This window comes from Phaethon lepturus, unplaced genomic scaffold, assembly GCF_000687285.1.
Source record: "Phaethon lepturus isolate BGI_N335 unplaced genomic scaffold, ASM68728v1 scaffold54323, whole genome shotgun sequence".
NCBI classification, from domain to species: Eukaryota; Metazoa; Chordata; class Aves; order Phaethontiformes; family Phaethontidae; genus Phaethon; species Phaethon lepturus.
Genome location: NW_010529372.1, coordinates 2,501 through 18,994, shown reverse-complemented (window position 1 = coordinate 18,994; position 16,494 = coordinate 2,501). Strand labels below are relative to the sequence as shown.

The following is a 16,494-nucleotide window of genomic DNA, read 5'->3' as shown; positions in this document are numbered from 1 at the left end:
CCCTGCCCGGCCCTGCCCGGCTCTGCCCGGCCCCGCAGAACCCCCGAGCCAAAAGACGATTTTGCTAAGAAGTCGGCTGTCTGCCCCGAAAAGGTGCTACTGCCTGGAAAACCAGCGCTCGCGTTCACCCCACCTGCAAAAATAAAGGTACGGCCCTGAAGGAGCAACTACCTGAAGAAAAACTGCAAGGGATGTCAGCGCGAGAAAGGTTAAAGTTTGCGTTTGCTACCGCCTTCTTTTGTTGGTAGCATGTATTATAAAAAAAAAATAAAAAAATACACCCAAACTGTACATATTATAAGGCTATATTTTTATCTCAGGGTTCTGGTGACACGTACAAACCACTTGAGCTTTGCTTTTGTGGTTTATATTGCCACCAGAAACCCTTGATAAAAATACAGCTTTATATTGTACAGTTGGGTATAGTTTATTTTCTCCATATATCACATACTGTGTTTTATTTATAAACATACACAAAGACACTTGTACATGCAAAGCAGTTTTTTTATTGAAGTAATTCTGAGGTATCAATAATCCTGTATTAACTAACGTATCGTAACACAATAATTTCTTGGTTAGCAATGGCCTTTCTAAAGAGACGTCTATGAAAATATGATAAAACACATAAAAAACCCCAGTATTTCCATGTTAGAATTTACGATTCCCATACTGAAAATTTCAGCTTCTGGTGACTTGTACTTGCAGAGAACCCTGCTTAATCCACCTCAAAATTTAGCTTTAATACCTCTTGAATACTTGAACCCTTTCTACAGAGAGGCTACGGGAAATAAAGCTCCGCATAACAGAGAAGTGCAAAAGTCTAAAGGAAAAAAAATCGAATTATAAAAAGAAATGCGCTGCTGATCAAGAAGCAACTATGAGGAGCTTTTCAATACCGTGCCCAAGTTGCGCTAATCAAACCGCTTATTTAAAAGATACTTCTCGCACAATTTGTCAGCAGCTTCTCTTCAACTGCTTTCTGCACCGTCCACAAAGGCAAGAATTTTATTCCCATCTCTCGCAGTCCGAAAAGAAGAGCTGGGAAGAAGCAATTCAACAGCCGCTTGCTTTTGAATGCATCTCACTGTGCTCCCTTCACTCCTGCTTAGGTAAGAGCCCGTTGCAGGCACCGAAGAGGCGAGGGGAGGCCTGGGCAGGGCGCTGGCAGGGACAAGCGTGCCAGGCTGGGCAGGAGCGAGCACAGGCGCCGGCTTGGGCTCGCTGGCTGCCCCCTCGGCGAGCCAGATGCTTCCTTAGGGGGAGGCTTGCACCTCATGTTTGCCATGTCCCTCCCACTCCCTTATCCGTGCTTTAATGGACATTAAAAATAGAACAAAACAGGACTGGGGATGGGAACAAAATCCATGCACAACAGGCCTGGACCGCTGTAGTCATTCTGCTGTAAAATGTAAAAACAAGAAAGGGCAGGCGAGCTGCATCCCTCAGGACGCATCCCGCTTTTTTAATATAGTGGTGCCACCACACATTTCACTTCGGATGTTGCATTATATTTATATGTCACTCAAATATTTACCATTTTTCTGAATTCTGCTGGGTGCTCTGAGAGCTTGTTATAAGCCAAGTATCCGCGATTGTATGTCTTGGCTGGTTAGCAGCCGTGGCTGAGCCGCATCAATATGCTAACTTCTCTTTCTGGAGCTTCTCGTGCGACAAAAGCCACTCTTTCATAAGGTTTCCTCCTCCGTAGTTGCCGGTCTGCCCGCTGCTGCAAATCACCCTGTGGCACGGTATTATAATCGGGATCTGCAAAATACACAAAAATAAGGAAGAGAGCAAAGGGTGAGGCAATGGGGAGCGGCGGCTGGGGAAGATACCCATAAATCCACTGCTAAACCTGTCATCGTCTGCCGCTAGACTGGCAGGGGCACGGATTGAAGTATCGACGTTAAAGAGCATGCTGGCGGAGCCCGGCCGTGCCCGAGGAGGACAGGGCGGCTGCCTGCGATGCAGAAACGGTGCTGATCACGGGCTCTGAAGACCAACCCAGTTCGTAGGGAAAAAATGTAAGTATTAGGAGATATTTTAATACATAAAAATGATGTGAAGTCTTCAAAGGGTAAAGCCCATACATAAAAGCCCACATACAAAACTCCATTTATAAAAGCTTCTCAACAAGAGGCAGATTTTCCTGCCCCGTGCCAGCCCCCTCCAGCAGCCGAGACCTCAGTGCCCAGGATGGGTGACGAAACCTCACAGACCCAAAACACACAGAAGGATAGCACGGCGGTACAGGACGACTATTGATTATCATCCCAGGATTAGAAGAGGCCGCATTTCTAGAAAACAACAGACCACTACGAAGAGCACTTCAAGGAGCGAGCTTCCCAAGCCCAGCTCCCTCGGCAGATCTCCTCCTCTCGCTATAGCACCTCTGCGTGCACTGCTGAAAAATTCTATAGAAGAACAAGGCGCTATTTATTATTTAACAGCAAGTCAATCCAAAATGGGTTGTGAATTTTTAAAACCTACAACAGGAGAGATTTAATTCACACCTAACCAATTTAAGGACTTTTTTCCTCATGCCTTCTACTTTGTATCATTTATAGCCAAATGTCACGGATTCTGAAAAATCAATGCAAGAAGTTACATAATAGACTGATAATGTAGAGAAGTACATAAATGCGTGGGATTTTTTTTTATTACAGGTGATTATCATAGTTGAAGTACACACCATAAAAAAATGCAATACATTATCTCTAAGCACACCGTATGTGTTTTGGTAACTGCATAGTAATTCGATGGCAATGATCGAGCTGTGAAAACAGTAACTCACTAAAAAGTGCAGTTTTCACAAATTTGGGTATTTTAAGTAAAAATAAAAAATATTATTTATATATAGACACATAGACAAACTAAGTATTTTACATTGACTTATTCTAATACCATTTAATAGTTGTTTCAGTACAGTTCAAGCTATGCTCACCTTTGAGCCTGGGACACACAGATCCCAAGGTGGCTGGATGGCAACTGGCCAGACCTTTATAAATTGGTTTTGGAGGGTTCTTTTGGTTTAGTTAAGTAATTTCAATGGTGGAAATTTAAAATCTCAATCTCAGCCCACAGGCTATGACATGAAAAGGGAATACACATAGGTGCTTGTTGTTAATCAAGGTTTAATAAAAAAAAAATGCTTAGGTCAACTGTATGAGGTTTAATAAGGCCAAGTGCCGGGTCCTGCACTTCGGCCACAACAACCCCATGCAACGCTACAGGCTTGGGGAGGAGTGGCTGGAGAGCTGCCCAGCGGAAAAGGACCTGGGGGTGCTGGTTGACAGCCGGCTGGACATGAGCCGGCAGTGTGCCCAGGTGGCCAAGAAGGCCAACAGCATCCTGGCCTGTATCAGCAGTGGTGTGGCCAGCAGGAGCAGGGCAGGGATCGTGCCCCTGTACTCGGCCCCGGTGAGGCCACACCTTGAATCCTGTGTTCAGTGTTGGGCCCCTCACTGCAAGAAGAACGTTGAGGTGCTGGAGCGTGTCCAGAGAAGGGCAACGGAGCTGGTGAGGGGTCTGGAGCACAAGTCTGATGGGGAGCGGCTGAGGGAACTGGGGGTGTTCAGTCTGGAGAAGAGGAGGCTGAGGGGAGCCCTCATCGCTCTCTACAGCTGCCTGAAAGGGGGTTGTGGTGAGGTGGGTGTTGGTGTCTTCTCCCAAGTGATCAGCGATAGGACAAGAGGAAATGGCCTCAAGTTGCACCAGGGGAGGTTTAGGTGGGATATTAGGAAAAATGTCTGTACAGAGAGTGGTCAAGCATTGGAACAGGCTGCCCAGGGAGGTGGTGGAGTCACCATCTCTGGAAGTGTTCCAGAAACATGTAGACAAGACTTCGGGACATGGTTTAGTGGGCATGGTGGTGTTGGGTTGATGATTGGACTTGATGATCTTAAAGGTCTTTTCCAACCTTAATGATTCTGTGAATAGCTGCTTTATTTGGAGTTGGCGATGCCACAGTGAATTATGCATCCATGACAACTCCAGTGAGTACCAGTAAAATCTTTACTCTATACCATGCCATCCCACACCCTGGTTTGTGACTTCTTAAAAAAAAAATTGGTTTTTTGCAAGTGTTTTTTTTGTTTTGGGATTTCGCCGTCTTTACAGTCCACATGCAAAAAGTTACTGCAGGCAGATTTTCTTGAGTGACAAAGCCAAAACAAGCCATAACAATACACTGTAAAAAACCTCCAAGGTTAATTTGCAATTCTTTAAAATATATATAGTAAACTAGGATATTTTGTTGGTAAAGCTATAAATCTTGCTACGGACATGGACCAAAACCCCCTTCTGAGCCAGTTCCCTGCTGCCACTCAAACAGTGCAAAGACACTCGAACCAGGGGGGTCCCTGTACTGGGGGATTTTGGCAGGGAGGTAAGTTGATGAATTCTCCTGCTAAATTGGGTGAGAAGATGGGAGGTGTGCCCAAGTGGAGAAAAAAAAAGGACTTCCAGTTTCAGGTGGCATGAGCTGGCATGCCGTGCAGGGTCTTGGATGATCCCTGGGTCGGTGCAGGACCCATTCACAAATGCAGGGACTGCGTGGCTGAGCAGCTTACCATCAAGCAAGAAGAGGAGGAGATGAAGGGTATGAAATAAATGTAGCCTTTTCCATGCCTGAAATAAAGAATTTCATACTGAGTTTGTCCTAACACACGCAAGCGCCCGTACGTCACCCTCCATAGCGTCAGATGTAAAAGAAAATGCAGTACAAAGGCTGTATCAGTGCTGTAATTTAAAAATATTGAATATTGCTTCAGTTTGGCTTAATTGTGGTGACAACTTTCAGACTACTAAAATAATTAAACCTGCTAAAATTTATTAGGGCCCTAAGGACATTTTAGAGGGAGTACTACCTTAGTCTGGAGCTTTAATGCCTTGGCTACATTTAATGTAATTTTTATCAATAACCAAGCAGCTCATAACATTATAACTCCGCTGAAATCTTCATGCTGCGAAATCTAATTCATCTAATACATGAATCCATCACTTACACAGACCCTACCTCAGACGCTATAAAAGTTCCAAACCCATAGATTTGTCTCCAATAAAAATAACATGAAGGGGCCCTCGGATCAATAACGGAGTCCCTCTGATTCGGGCACCAGCTGAATATTTTCTCCAACCTCGCTTTTGTTCTTCTGGGTAGAGGCCCACAAGGGAAAGAGCTTGTTTTCACTCGCAGCCTCATCAATACCTAAATCCTGGTGAACAAGTGACACTGAGAAGCTGTAATCAATAGCTCCCTGTGCGTTTTTTCTTCTGGTCAAATGGTTCAGCACTACTGACAGCCCTGACACTCAGAACATGATGCTAAATCTTTATCAACAGCCATCTGGGTGACTGGCAGAACAAGACTCGGGCGGTCATTAACGCTTGTGGCAATCTGTGAATAAACTAACTCCTCGATAATGCGTTTGTTTAGAAAAAAGGTGGGGAAAAAAACCTCCCTGCACAAGGTATCGATCGCCTTTGAACTGCATTTAGCAAACTCTGTCTGAGGACGGAGCGGAGCGGTGCTTCGCCGCCGCGCTCCGCTCGTTAAGAGTTTTCAATTCGAGGCAATGGACACCTGACCATCCCATTACGCTGCTGATGGGCTGGAGACCTCCAGAAGCCACCAGACTGTCAAAACCCGATCAGCCGGGCCGTCATGGAAACAGCTGAAATATCGAGTCATAACATACAACAAGAATCACACTTAGCAAAAAATCATCCTTCAGTTTGCTCACGTCCTGTTGCTTTTTCTCCCCCTCTTCCCCGACAGAAAACAAATACCGCAATGTGGCCCCTCACGGGTCCCGCGTTATCGCCAGCCGCCGAAGGAAGCAATGCACAAGTAGTTTTACGTGTCCACAACGTTTCAAATCCACACTTCACCATCTTCTCATAAACGCATGATTACTCCTTCCAATGTTTAAAACATTTGGGCTGAATAATATCCTCGACTGAGGACAGATCGATACTGGCATCCAGCTGTACGTTTAGCCGGGCTTTAGCCTCAACAGTGACACAATCGGAGAGGATATATCAAAACCCAAATACAGCTATGACTGCCGTGAACAGACCGCTGAAGACGTCTTATTTAAGGCACAGAACAGTCATTTAGGATGGCCTTGGACTAATCAGCCCAACATTCGCCATCTCCCATGAGTCTCTGTGATTTCTTTTTGATCCTCCTATACTAGTCTAATGAGATTTTTAATTGAACTTTATGGGTTCCCTTTGAGGACCACAGACCTTGCAATCAATCTGAACTGCAGTAAACTATTTGAAGTTTCTCTTGCAAAAGGTGAGCTATCCCCACCATGTCCTTGGCATAAATTGAGGCAAAGATGTCGCATCTTTCAGCTGCTGCTGGCACCTATTCCACCTTCTCATAAAGTTGAAGGTCATCGTATGAATTATGTGAAGCAACCCAACTACAAAGGGAAACCTGTGGAATGTGCACTACCAAAATTAAAGACCAACACACGATTTGTAGAAGGGAGAAATGTTCTGGTATTTTGTGGAAAAAGGTGAGATTTGCAATTTTATCAACACGTTTGAGGAACGATGCAATGCCAGGCTCGGGTTTATTTCAAATGCTCAATTTTACTGTTATTACTATCCTCACTAAATCCTGTTTATGATTTAGTCGCCATGTTTATAATTTAGTCCTTTAATCACAGGAAGCACCTCAAGGTGCTTTTTTTATTTTTTATCATGATTTTTCTATTTTGCATAGCTTCTGCAGTAATCGTTAAGAGAAAATATTCACTTTTGCTTCGCATTCACAATAAAAGCATTCACTAGTTTCAGCTTCTCTCCTGCGAACAGAAATCACTAATACGCTGCTTAACAAAACATCACATTTCTGTAACAATTTGGAAGCAATTGCTCCTCAAAACCAGTATTTATATCCTAAAGCTCGCATTGCAGGTGTAGCAGTTGTTAACACCACAGCTCTTTGCATTCTGCGCCGATACGTTAACGATGCCGCAGTCCAGATGACGTGTTCAGTTTAATGAACTGTTTAGTTGGATTCAAAGCTCAATATCTCATCTGATAAACAGACTGTAAGTGTGTTTATACACGTGCAACGTTCATGGGTATCCTACAATTCTACGCAGGTAACACACTACCATAGAAACTCATGTAACGTCTAATGGGTCTAAGCTTCTAAGCTCAATAAAGAAGTACACCCTGATATTTTAAGCGTATCTCAGATTTTCCTATGAAGCAATTCATGTGAGCGGTATAAAGCTACGTTTCGTCAATACCCTGTATTGTACTTGACAATACAAACTATTTTAATATGATGGAATGCTTTCCAATATAATAGGGTGTATGTTAAGATAAGGTAATACAATGCAAACCTACAGGAAGCAGTTCTCAAAGAATAACAATATAGTGTTGTGCAAAAGGATATGTAATTGCTATCGCCTAGAAATGTACCCAGCTTTGCCCTCAGGCTGCAGTGGAGCAGCAGCATCCAAAGTAGCGGTAACAGCAGGTTGTGGTGTGAAAATTCCTGCTTTTTCTCCTCTGAGGAAGGAGGAAAATAGTTCTGAAAATATACAGCAAAGCTACTGCGATTTTTTTTTAAATGAGGTCCTACCTTATTATTGTTATTTCCCATCCCGTTCTACGGCTGCGGTTTTCTGTCCCCAGCAGAAAAAATTTAAGCATATTATAGATAATAATGTATAGCTTTAGGGAAGAAGAGTTATATTAATATAATACCACCCCAATATTTCATAATACAAAACTGATGACAAAAAAAATAAAAATCAGTGCTGTAATGAGAGCCCTGCCCATTCCAAACCACGTTTTTATCACTACACGTCTCCCGTAGTTAATCTGCAATTTCATGCATATTCCACACGCAAACACGCACGTAGTCTTTTGTACTTCGATGGGAGCACCCATGCACTATGTTTCCCGTATTTCCCACATAAATCTTTACATGGTGCTTCAGACCTATGACCCACAATACACAGGTCGACTGTGCATAATATGCAGGTTGATTTTATGAATGGGGTAAAATACAGAGATAACACGTGGCACTGCAAAAACTCCTCACCTTTATTATTTCTAAATGGAAATCCACCAGCTCTTGTGAAAACAGATTTTCTAACCCACTTGGCAACTACATGCTGTAGTCTCGTATGTATCTTATTAAAGAAAATACTGAGAGGACTGAATGTAAAAACAACACAGGAGGTCAAAGATTACGGCAGGTATAAGACTGGAGAAAAGGAGAGTGAAAGACACATGTTGCTCAGGGCAGGTGGTAATGAGGGAAAATATGTTGAAGAATGGCTAAAAACGCCACAATGGTAAGAACAGAAATCAAAGTTTTTTATTTTTTTAAGGGCAAGTAGCAGGGGAATGAACGTGTAAACACAGATACAGCGGTCTCGTCTTTACCAGCTTTTCCCTTCCTTTGCGCAGGAACCAGTTGGCCACAGGCTGCAGCACCAGTCCCACACCAATCAGTGTGATCCAGGTGCATAAATATACCTGGAATTCTAAACCTGGACAGCTAAAAGGGAAAGATAATTACTGGGAAGACAGACAGAGAGGCCACGTATTATAACATACTGTTTTTCCAAAATGCACAGGCCTAAGCTAGAGCACTACTCCCTCCAGTCGGTTCCAATTCAGGCAACTCGCCTATACCTAACGGAGAAATGCCATTCACAGCTGGTTTGGAGCGCATGGGGGAAAAAAACGTATTGACAATTAGGGATTTGATTCAGACGTGTACCTACATGATTTAAAACCCCTCCTCTTCCACATTTTCAGAAGCATATCCACACCAGAGAGGAGGGACTGCTATTAACACAACCAAAGCTACTCATACCCTGTCAAAATGAGGTCTGTGTTGGGGGGGGTAAAAGTCTTCCCTCACCTAAGAATATATAAGGAAGTTTGTGAACAACAAAATGTGTAGAGGCTGATGAACTAAAAGAAGCGCAATGTTTCTTTTTCAAATCTAATGCTATAAACGGTAGGGAATAAATCACATTAAACTGGGTTGTGCATTATTGCTGATTAAAAACACTTACTGACCTTATTACTCATGGTAGACCAGTTTTCATAGCAGATAAATTTTATCTAATGACATTTAGCCCACAAAGCTCTCTAAATCCACCATCTTCCATCAACTTCATTTAAAAGTTGACGTGAACTTACAGGATTGCTCCTCATCGCTCCTCCCACCGCTCTCGCCGCTCTGCCGTTGCCGGTGAGGTCTGCTAATTGCTTGTAGGAAACGGCCTCTCCGAACTTCACGTCTCTCAACAGGGTCCACAACACTTGGCTGGTGAACGAATCTGCAAAGAAGATGAAGGGAGTGCTGTTCATATGCGTGGCTGAAAAAAACAAGATGAAATACTCAAAAAACCCAGCGCAAAGCAGAGTCTCAATAGCAGCTTTCTAATTTAAATTTAAACAGCCCCGATGCACTGTCCTGTTATTGTATCCTATATTACTACATTTAAATACATGATTATTAGAAAGAGCGCTTCAAGTAACCGATCACTATAAAAAAGGATTTAAGGCTTTGATTTTCCTATATTTTTAATTTGCTTCAAGTACAATTATCCTGTTAACTCATACAATGTGGTTTTTCCATTAAATTGGCAGAGTATAAATTAGCATAGAGTCAAATTAAAAAGGGAAGAAATAACCGGCTCTACCTATTTTACAAAGCCCTCGCATCTCCAGCTAATTTCCAACTTCAGCTGGGACACGCAGCAGAAGAAGCCCTAGAGCCAGCGGACTCGGTATTATCCTGGCTGACTGCATTTTATAGTCGAGACCCCCAAGCTACTGCTCGGCATTGCAGACATTACGAAACGTAAGGACTAGCTGTGACCTTGAATGTACGGCACATCCTTAACGATACACGGCTCTGGAAAAAAAAAAAAAAGTATCTGCCACTATTTTAATTTTAATTCACCAGCAAATTGCTTCTAAGTGTTCCAATTGCTGAAATAATGAATAAGCAAATGCATTAGGACCAGCTTTCTTCTACATCTCAGGGTTTTACCTTCCCAACCCAGGATTATTTTACAAACGGAAAACTGGTAGTCGTGTTTGGATTTTAGTTGGGTCGAACACCTATTGCTCTTCCAAGGCACTTGTAAAAAGCTTTGAGAATCTAACTAGCGAGTAACTTACTGAGAGGAGTGAGCTGGTGAATAAAAAAAAAAAGAAAAAAGAAAAAAAAAAGGAAAAAAGACCCCTTCCCCCAGCTGAGAGCTTCGGTCTCCTGCTTTGGCAAACAAACAAACTGATTAAAAACAATTTCTTTCTTAAGTTGTCAAAAAAGACATTGATTATATTACACAGGAACATAGTGAAATGTGATTTTGTTCTTAAAGGAAACACATACACCATTATGTGTGTGTTAAATAATAAAAATCACTTCTTAACTGAAGGGAATGATAATCACTTCATTGAAAAAATCTGTTTAGTCTTTATTATAACATTAAGCAAATTAAACATCAGCATAATCCAGGTGATACGAGAAAAGGGTCATCAAAGAAATTAACTTTGTTGTTCATTAATTTACATGGATTAGTAGAGGGCAAAGAGATAGCAAATCTGCTCTAGTTTTTTATGATATAATTTCAAACTGTACACCATTTGTGGCAGTAGGGTGACTTTGGGGTTAATCAGACTGATTTGTCCTTTTAATTGCTTTCTATTCAAAGAAAATTCATTAGATAATGTTCTCTTCAAAATTCATGAATCAATTTAACTGAAGAAACCACATTAACAGCTTTGGGTTCATTAGCACAAGCAGTTGTGTTACTAGCTGATTGCTAGGAGGGTTTCCTTAGGCAAACAGATTTTGTTTATTGTGATTTCTTCAGAAAGGTTTATTTCAAATCAAATTGTTACTTATTATTTTTTTAACCTTCTTTTTAAGTCAGCAAGACTAGCGTTAACCTCGCCTACTCAGGGGTCCCGGGGAATTATTGCCTGATGTCATCTTTTAAATCAATGAAACCCAGTGACTGCATGTTGCCGGTGCCCGAGTCCAAAAAAATCCCCTTTTTTGCCCTCGTTTTTGGCAGGGGAGGTGGTGGGCTGCGACGTGACGGACCCGTAACCTTCTGAAACCTGTAGGAACACGGGGAGAAGCGGGTGCAGCCCGTGCTGGTGCAGCGAGCGGTCACGGGAGGATGGGGCAGCCCCGGAGCCCCCCACGGCAGTAACACCACTGTGCGAAGTGATGCCCAAACTACTGAGCACTACTTAACACGCTAAAAGAGGGACAGAGATTATCCTCTTTCGACAAGCAGGGGCAGAGATTACCCTCTTTCCAGAGCTGCTGTACATTTTTCATGGGAGAATATATACTGTCTTTGCACCCACATAAAACACTCGAAGTTATAGTTCAAAAGAATGAAATATTTAGCAATCATGCACATCATTTTATAAATGTATCTGAACACTCTATTTCATCCTGTAGGGAGCAAATGCATTAATTAGTTTAAGCAGCTCTAAGAGACAGTGCCAAATACTGTTATTAAACTGTCTGCAAGTGTGAGTGCCTGTAAGCATAACCTGCCCAAATTAGATGGCTGAACTTTCACCAATTTTCAATGTGTGCCAACATTTTATGCTGTTAAATATCATTATAAAGTGCTGTAAAATACGCACATAAAAATTAACACACACAAATTCTCTCGTTACATGAAAACACTTCACACCTCCGTGAGTTGAGGATGCCCGCGTCATTCTGGCGTGGCAGATGCCAACAGAGCAGCGGCTGAACTGAACCAAACCACGTCATATGAACGGGAGTATCAGAGGTTTTCTCCTTCCTCTGCACCCACCTGCAGCAGACGCCGTGCGTCCTCCCTCCCTCCAGACCAGGCTCTGGACTGTCCTCTTGCCAAGGAACACGTGTTGTGGTCAATACGGAGCAACTCACGTTCATAGAATCATAGACAGTTTGGGTTGGAAGGGACCTCCAAAGGTCCTCTGGTCCAACCCCCTGCAGTGAGCAGGGACATCCCCAACTCGAGCAGGGTGCTCAGAGCCCCGTCCAACCTGACCTGGGATGTTCCCAGGGATGGGGCATCCACCACCTCTCTGGGCAACCTGGGCCAGGGGTTCACCACCCTCACTGTCACAAACTTCATCCTTAGATCTAGTCTGAATCTCCCCTCTTTCAGTTTAAAACCATCACCCCTTGTCCTATCGCTACAGGCCCTGCTAAAAAGTCTCTCCCCATCTCTCTCCTCAGCCCCCCTCAGCCCTGGCAGCTGCAGGAAGGTCTCCCCGGAGCCTTCTCTGCTCCAGGCTGAGCCCCCCTGTTTAATGACAGGCGATGGGTGAAAGACGTCTTGGATGTTTTCCTCCTACGGACGTCACCGTTGCATTTACTCGCTGGTGGAACCCCCCTAACCGTGCGTTACCGTCAGCCCTGCCGGCTGCGCGGTGAACTGGCAAAGCACCGTCACGGCAAGAGCGGGCGTGCCGGGACTGCTCCGAAGCTACTGTCTGCAGGTAAGTTACAAGCCCCTAAAAAGAGGAGCTTACCCTGAACCTGCTGGTAATGTCTAAACGCTTCAGAGGCCACGCGCGAGAGCCCGCTAGACCTTCCTTCTCACCGCGTGTCCCTTCCTGCACGCCCCTGCTCCCCCGCACAGTTCTGGGGGCAAGAGCGCTTCAAAAGATACACGGGCTGATGTGACTTCCTTCACGACCCCTTGGGTTACGAGGGATTAGAGACAGACCATTTTTTTCCTTCTCCTCAGCACTGATTGCTGGGAATGTTAGTTTTTCTGTTCGGTGTTTTTTGTTTTGTTTTGTTTTGGTTTTTTCCAAGGGTTTTTGCAAACGGTTATAAATACTCACCCCTTCTTGCCAGCTTTTTCACAGCCTGTCCGGGGTAGTACATAGGCAACTTTTTTGTTTGTTTTTATGCTTATTGGTTTTGATGAAAAAAAAAAAAAATCAAGCATAACGCTTCAAAAATGCTCCCATTTGTCCACAAAACGGCAGTTCCCACAGCAGCATGAGCTTCCACCTAACCCAGAAAACCTAATTTGGCTCTTGGACCTTGGAAGAAGAGATTCAAACCGAAGAAATTTTACTGACAACGGGCAACTGCATAAACAGTTAATGCAAGCGAGAGTGCTAATTTTTAGCAATTTTGAACCTGCTTCACTATTAACTAGGCAGCTGAAGCTATATTAAGCATGTCACCTAAACAACAATCTGAATACTAACCATCCCTGCTACCCTACCCTGGACTAACATAGGAAGCAGTATGTGAAAGAGATAAATGCTTGTCTGACTCTCTTAACTGTTTAATTATATAATATAATTATCCTGTTATGAGGCAGATCAAGAAATGCTTTTCTTCCCTTTTACAACGGCTGCAAGTCCCTGACCATTGGTACTCTATGGTAAAAAATGCAATTATTAGTTTCTATGGAAGGATTACCGCGAATATAGATTAGACAGCATGGTGATACCGTATCCTGTAAAATAGTCCAAACATCTCCCCGCAACAGAAACAAAGGGATTGCTTAAAATCAGGGATGCTGCAACCACCCTGGCAAAATCATTGAGAAAAGACTATGGACTTTCATTGTTGCTGTCTGCATGCGTGATATTGATATATTATAGAGGCAGAATGTGCCTAACTGAAAATGATAAAGTTAAACTTTACCTTTATGATTGCTTAAATAGCTGAATCAAAGCCTTAGTCATTCTGAATGACCAAGCCTTATGAATAGGGATGCAAAAATAATGTAATTATTTCAGAGTATCTGTTACTGACTTCATAGAATCCATCATCAACTTTGTATTAAAAATGTATTTACAAAAATGAAAGTGGCAAAAGTTCCAACAAAACCATAGTTTGCATTAACAGGTAAATAATGGAGGGGTTAGACAAGTATTTACCTGAATTCCACCTTGAGCTATTCCGACACTTGTGAGAGCACTTCTGTGCCTGTTATTTTGAATATAAAGTTAGACAAAAATTCCTCGGTTAAAAACATGGCAATTCCATTTACAAGACACAGATCGAAAGGAAATCCCCTGCCTCAGAAGCATCAGCCTGAATTTTTTTTTTTAACAATTTTGTCAAAAACTTCCTTGCAGAACAAAATTCATTTGCTCACCAGGTCTGTTACCGAGCAGAGACATACAGCACCCTGCGCATCCATTTCTCCTCCTAACCTTCACCGCCCGAGCTCGTACCAGCAGTTTGCTCAAATCTCCTACCCTGTCTTTGCCCAGCCTCGGCCCCAGCGAGGGCTCTTCCCACCCCTCCAAAACACACGTTTGCAAGCGACGACTGCCGCAACGATGCTGTCCCACCATCACTCTACAACCGCAGCGCTCAGACGACTCATGCGAGCCTCCCACGCTCCGTCCTGCTTACGATTGCATTTAATTAGCTACATTAATACTACACCTGAAACATATCACCTTCGTATCATTCAGATCTGACCCCATGGGACTGCTGGCCAGGAGGAGCTGGACCTCTCTTGATTCCCCGCCGCCTAAGAGGTGGGTGCTCAATGCCACCCTCCGCGGGGCACAGCCACCGGACCGTCACGGGCAGCACATCTCAACTGCAGCCATATCACACTCTTTTATGTTTTTGTTTATTTACTTTATTATTTCTCACCAGCATACCCGTATGCCATGGATCGCAACGATGACGTGTTTCCAGGGCATATTTCTGTGGCGCAACTAAAGGAGTGACAGTCCCCGAAAACAGGTTGCCTTTTTCCCCAATAGAGAAAACAGTCTACGTTCGTTCTACGTTTATCTGTAGATAAATTAAGGTCAACCGCGGTACCTTTGACTACAGAACTAGCAACCGTTCAAGTAGTTGTCAATTTGGCGTTCAAAAATGCAAAACCCCAAACCAGCCCCGCAGGCAGCACTGGCAAGGGCTGAAGTTAACCGCTCCCTCCAAGGCAGCGTCGCGGGCGAAGAAACGTCCTTGCAGCAGCCCCTGCGGTGCCCGTTTCTGGGAGCCCCAGGTGCTCATTTCTGCGAGCCCCGCACCATCTCTCCTGCTACTTTCTGAATGCTGCTCGGCAGATACAGTCGCATGAGTAAACACTTCATGAAATTCAAAACATTAGTTCATAAATATTAGGCAGCCCGTACTAAAACCATTAGAGTACACCAGGGCGGCTGATAATGCGGCTCAGGTGTTACCTCCGGCTCTCCCACAGGTCACGATGTCCCCGTTCGGAGCAGTACAGAAAGGTGGGCGAGGGGAGTGCTTTCGTAACGCTTTTATGCACTGCCTATGCACGTGTGCGTTTGCAATGTGTCACATAATAAAATATAAACACAGCTATAATTTATAAACATACTATAGATCTGTATCACGTAAGTGAAAAATGTACCAATATGCTTGCTTTGAATATATATAAAGTTCAGGCTGGCCGGCATTAAGTGGCCGAGCTACGTTAAAACCCAGTTAATGGGAGCTGTTTCTGATCTGTAGTTTAACACCGTTTTAAATGCAGTTCCCTTCAGACTGCTGAAGGGGTTGTGGGGCCAAATTCCATCCTTAGAAGCAAGTAACTCTCCCTGGGCCTCATCCAGCAGTATTTCTGCAGGTTAAACTCCCTGGAAGTCAGTGGGTGCTTTACTCGAGTGGTAACTGGTATTCTGACCCATTTTTTTGTGCAGTAGCCTTAAGAGCAGTCTGCCATGCGCTTGCAAGAGCAGACTATAATTTTGGAGACGATGGAAACGAGGAGTCTGATGCTCAGCACCAGCCCCTTACGGCCCCTCTCCGTGGCACGCGCAGAACTCCCCAGATTCCCACTTCCAAATTCAAACCCAGGCAAGGTTTTACGTAAACTAACAACCCCTTAAGCATCAGCAGCTTCATCTGAGCCAAATATTCATACCGGACTTGAATGCCACGACATCCCTGAGCAGGCTGAGGCTGGTGTTGGAGTCCATGGACCGGTGAAGATGGAGGCAATTGCAAAGCACTTGACAGCTCCCTCTTGGGCTCCGGCACAGACCACGCCAGCGCACAGCATCCCCTGCCAGGCGATTTGTGCGGCCGTTTGCAGCAGCAGTACGGTTACATGAAGGAGCCACTGATTATCCTCTGAGCTGTAGGTAATACACCAAGCTGCAATTGCTACGGGAGAGGAGAACAAATGCTTTGGATGAGGAGACAGAGAAAATATCAGTCTCTTCCCAGCCAACAAAACGTGGCAGGCAAGCCTTACGTTGCAGAGGGGATGGGGGTAAGCGTAAAACCCATCTGTTTTTCTCTGACACAAGTTCTATGCTGACTCCAGAGAATCCAGCCCATTTTCCTGCATTAAGGTTTCCCTACCACACCTGCACCCGCTGAGCCAGAGAGCCTCCTCCTCCTCCTCGGCACCATCTCCTCGCGTTTCCTTTTCCCTTGCCGCTCCCCCGGCTGCAGCTGGGCCCAATGATGCTAAATCAGACCACAAACAGAAGCGCCTT

At 44.1% G+C, this 16,494-nt stretch overlaps 1 protein-coding gene across 1 annotated transcript in view; it reads right to left on the bottom strand.

Annotated features, from left to right (window-relative positions):
* Window positions 1-1,214: 1,214 nt before the first annotated feature.
* The window catches only part of MGMT (O-6-methylguanine-DNA methyltransferase), a 16,083-nt gene continuing 803 nt past the window's right edge, over window positions 1,215-16,494 (bottom strand). Inside the window, exons 3-4 of the mRNA XM_010283900.1 lie at window positions 9,193-9,371; window positions 1,215-1,764 (exon numbers count right to left, since the gene is read on the bottom strand). Coding sequence (XP_010282202.1) covers window positions 1,633-1,764; window positions 9,193-9,371 — 311 coding nt within the window. The 3' untranslated portion in view covers window positions 1,215-1,632. The remainder of the gene's footprint in view (window positions 1,765-9,192; window positions 9,372-16,494) is intronic.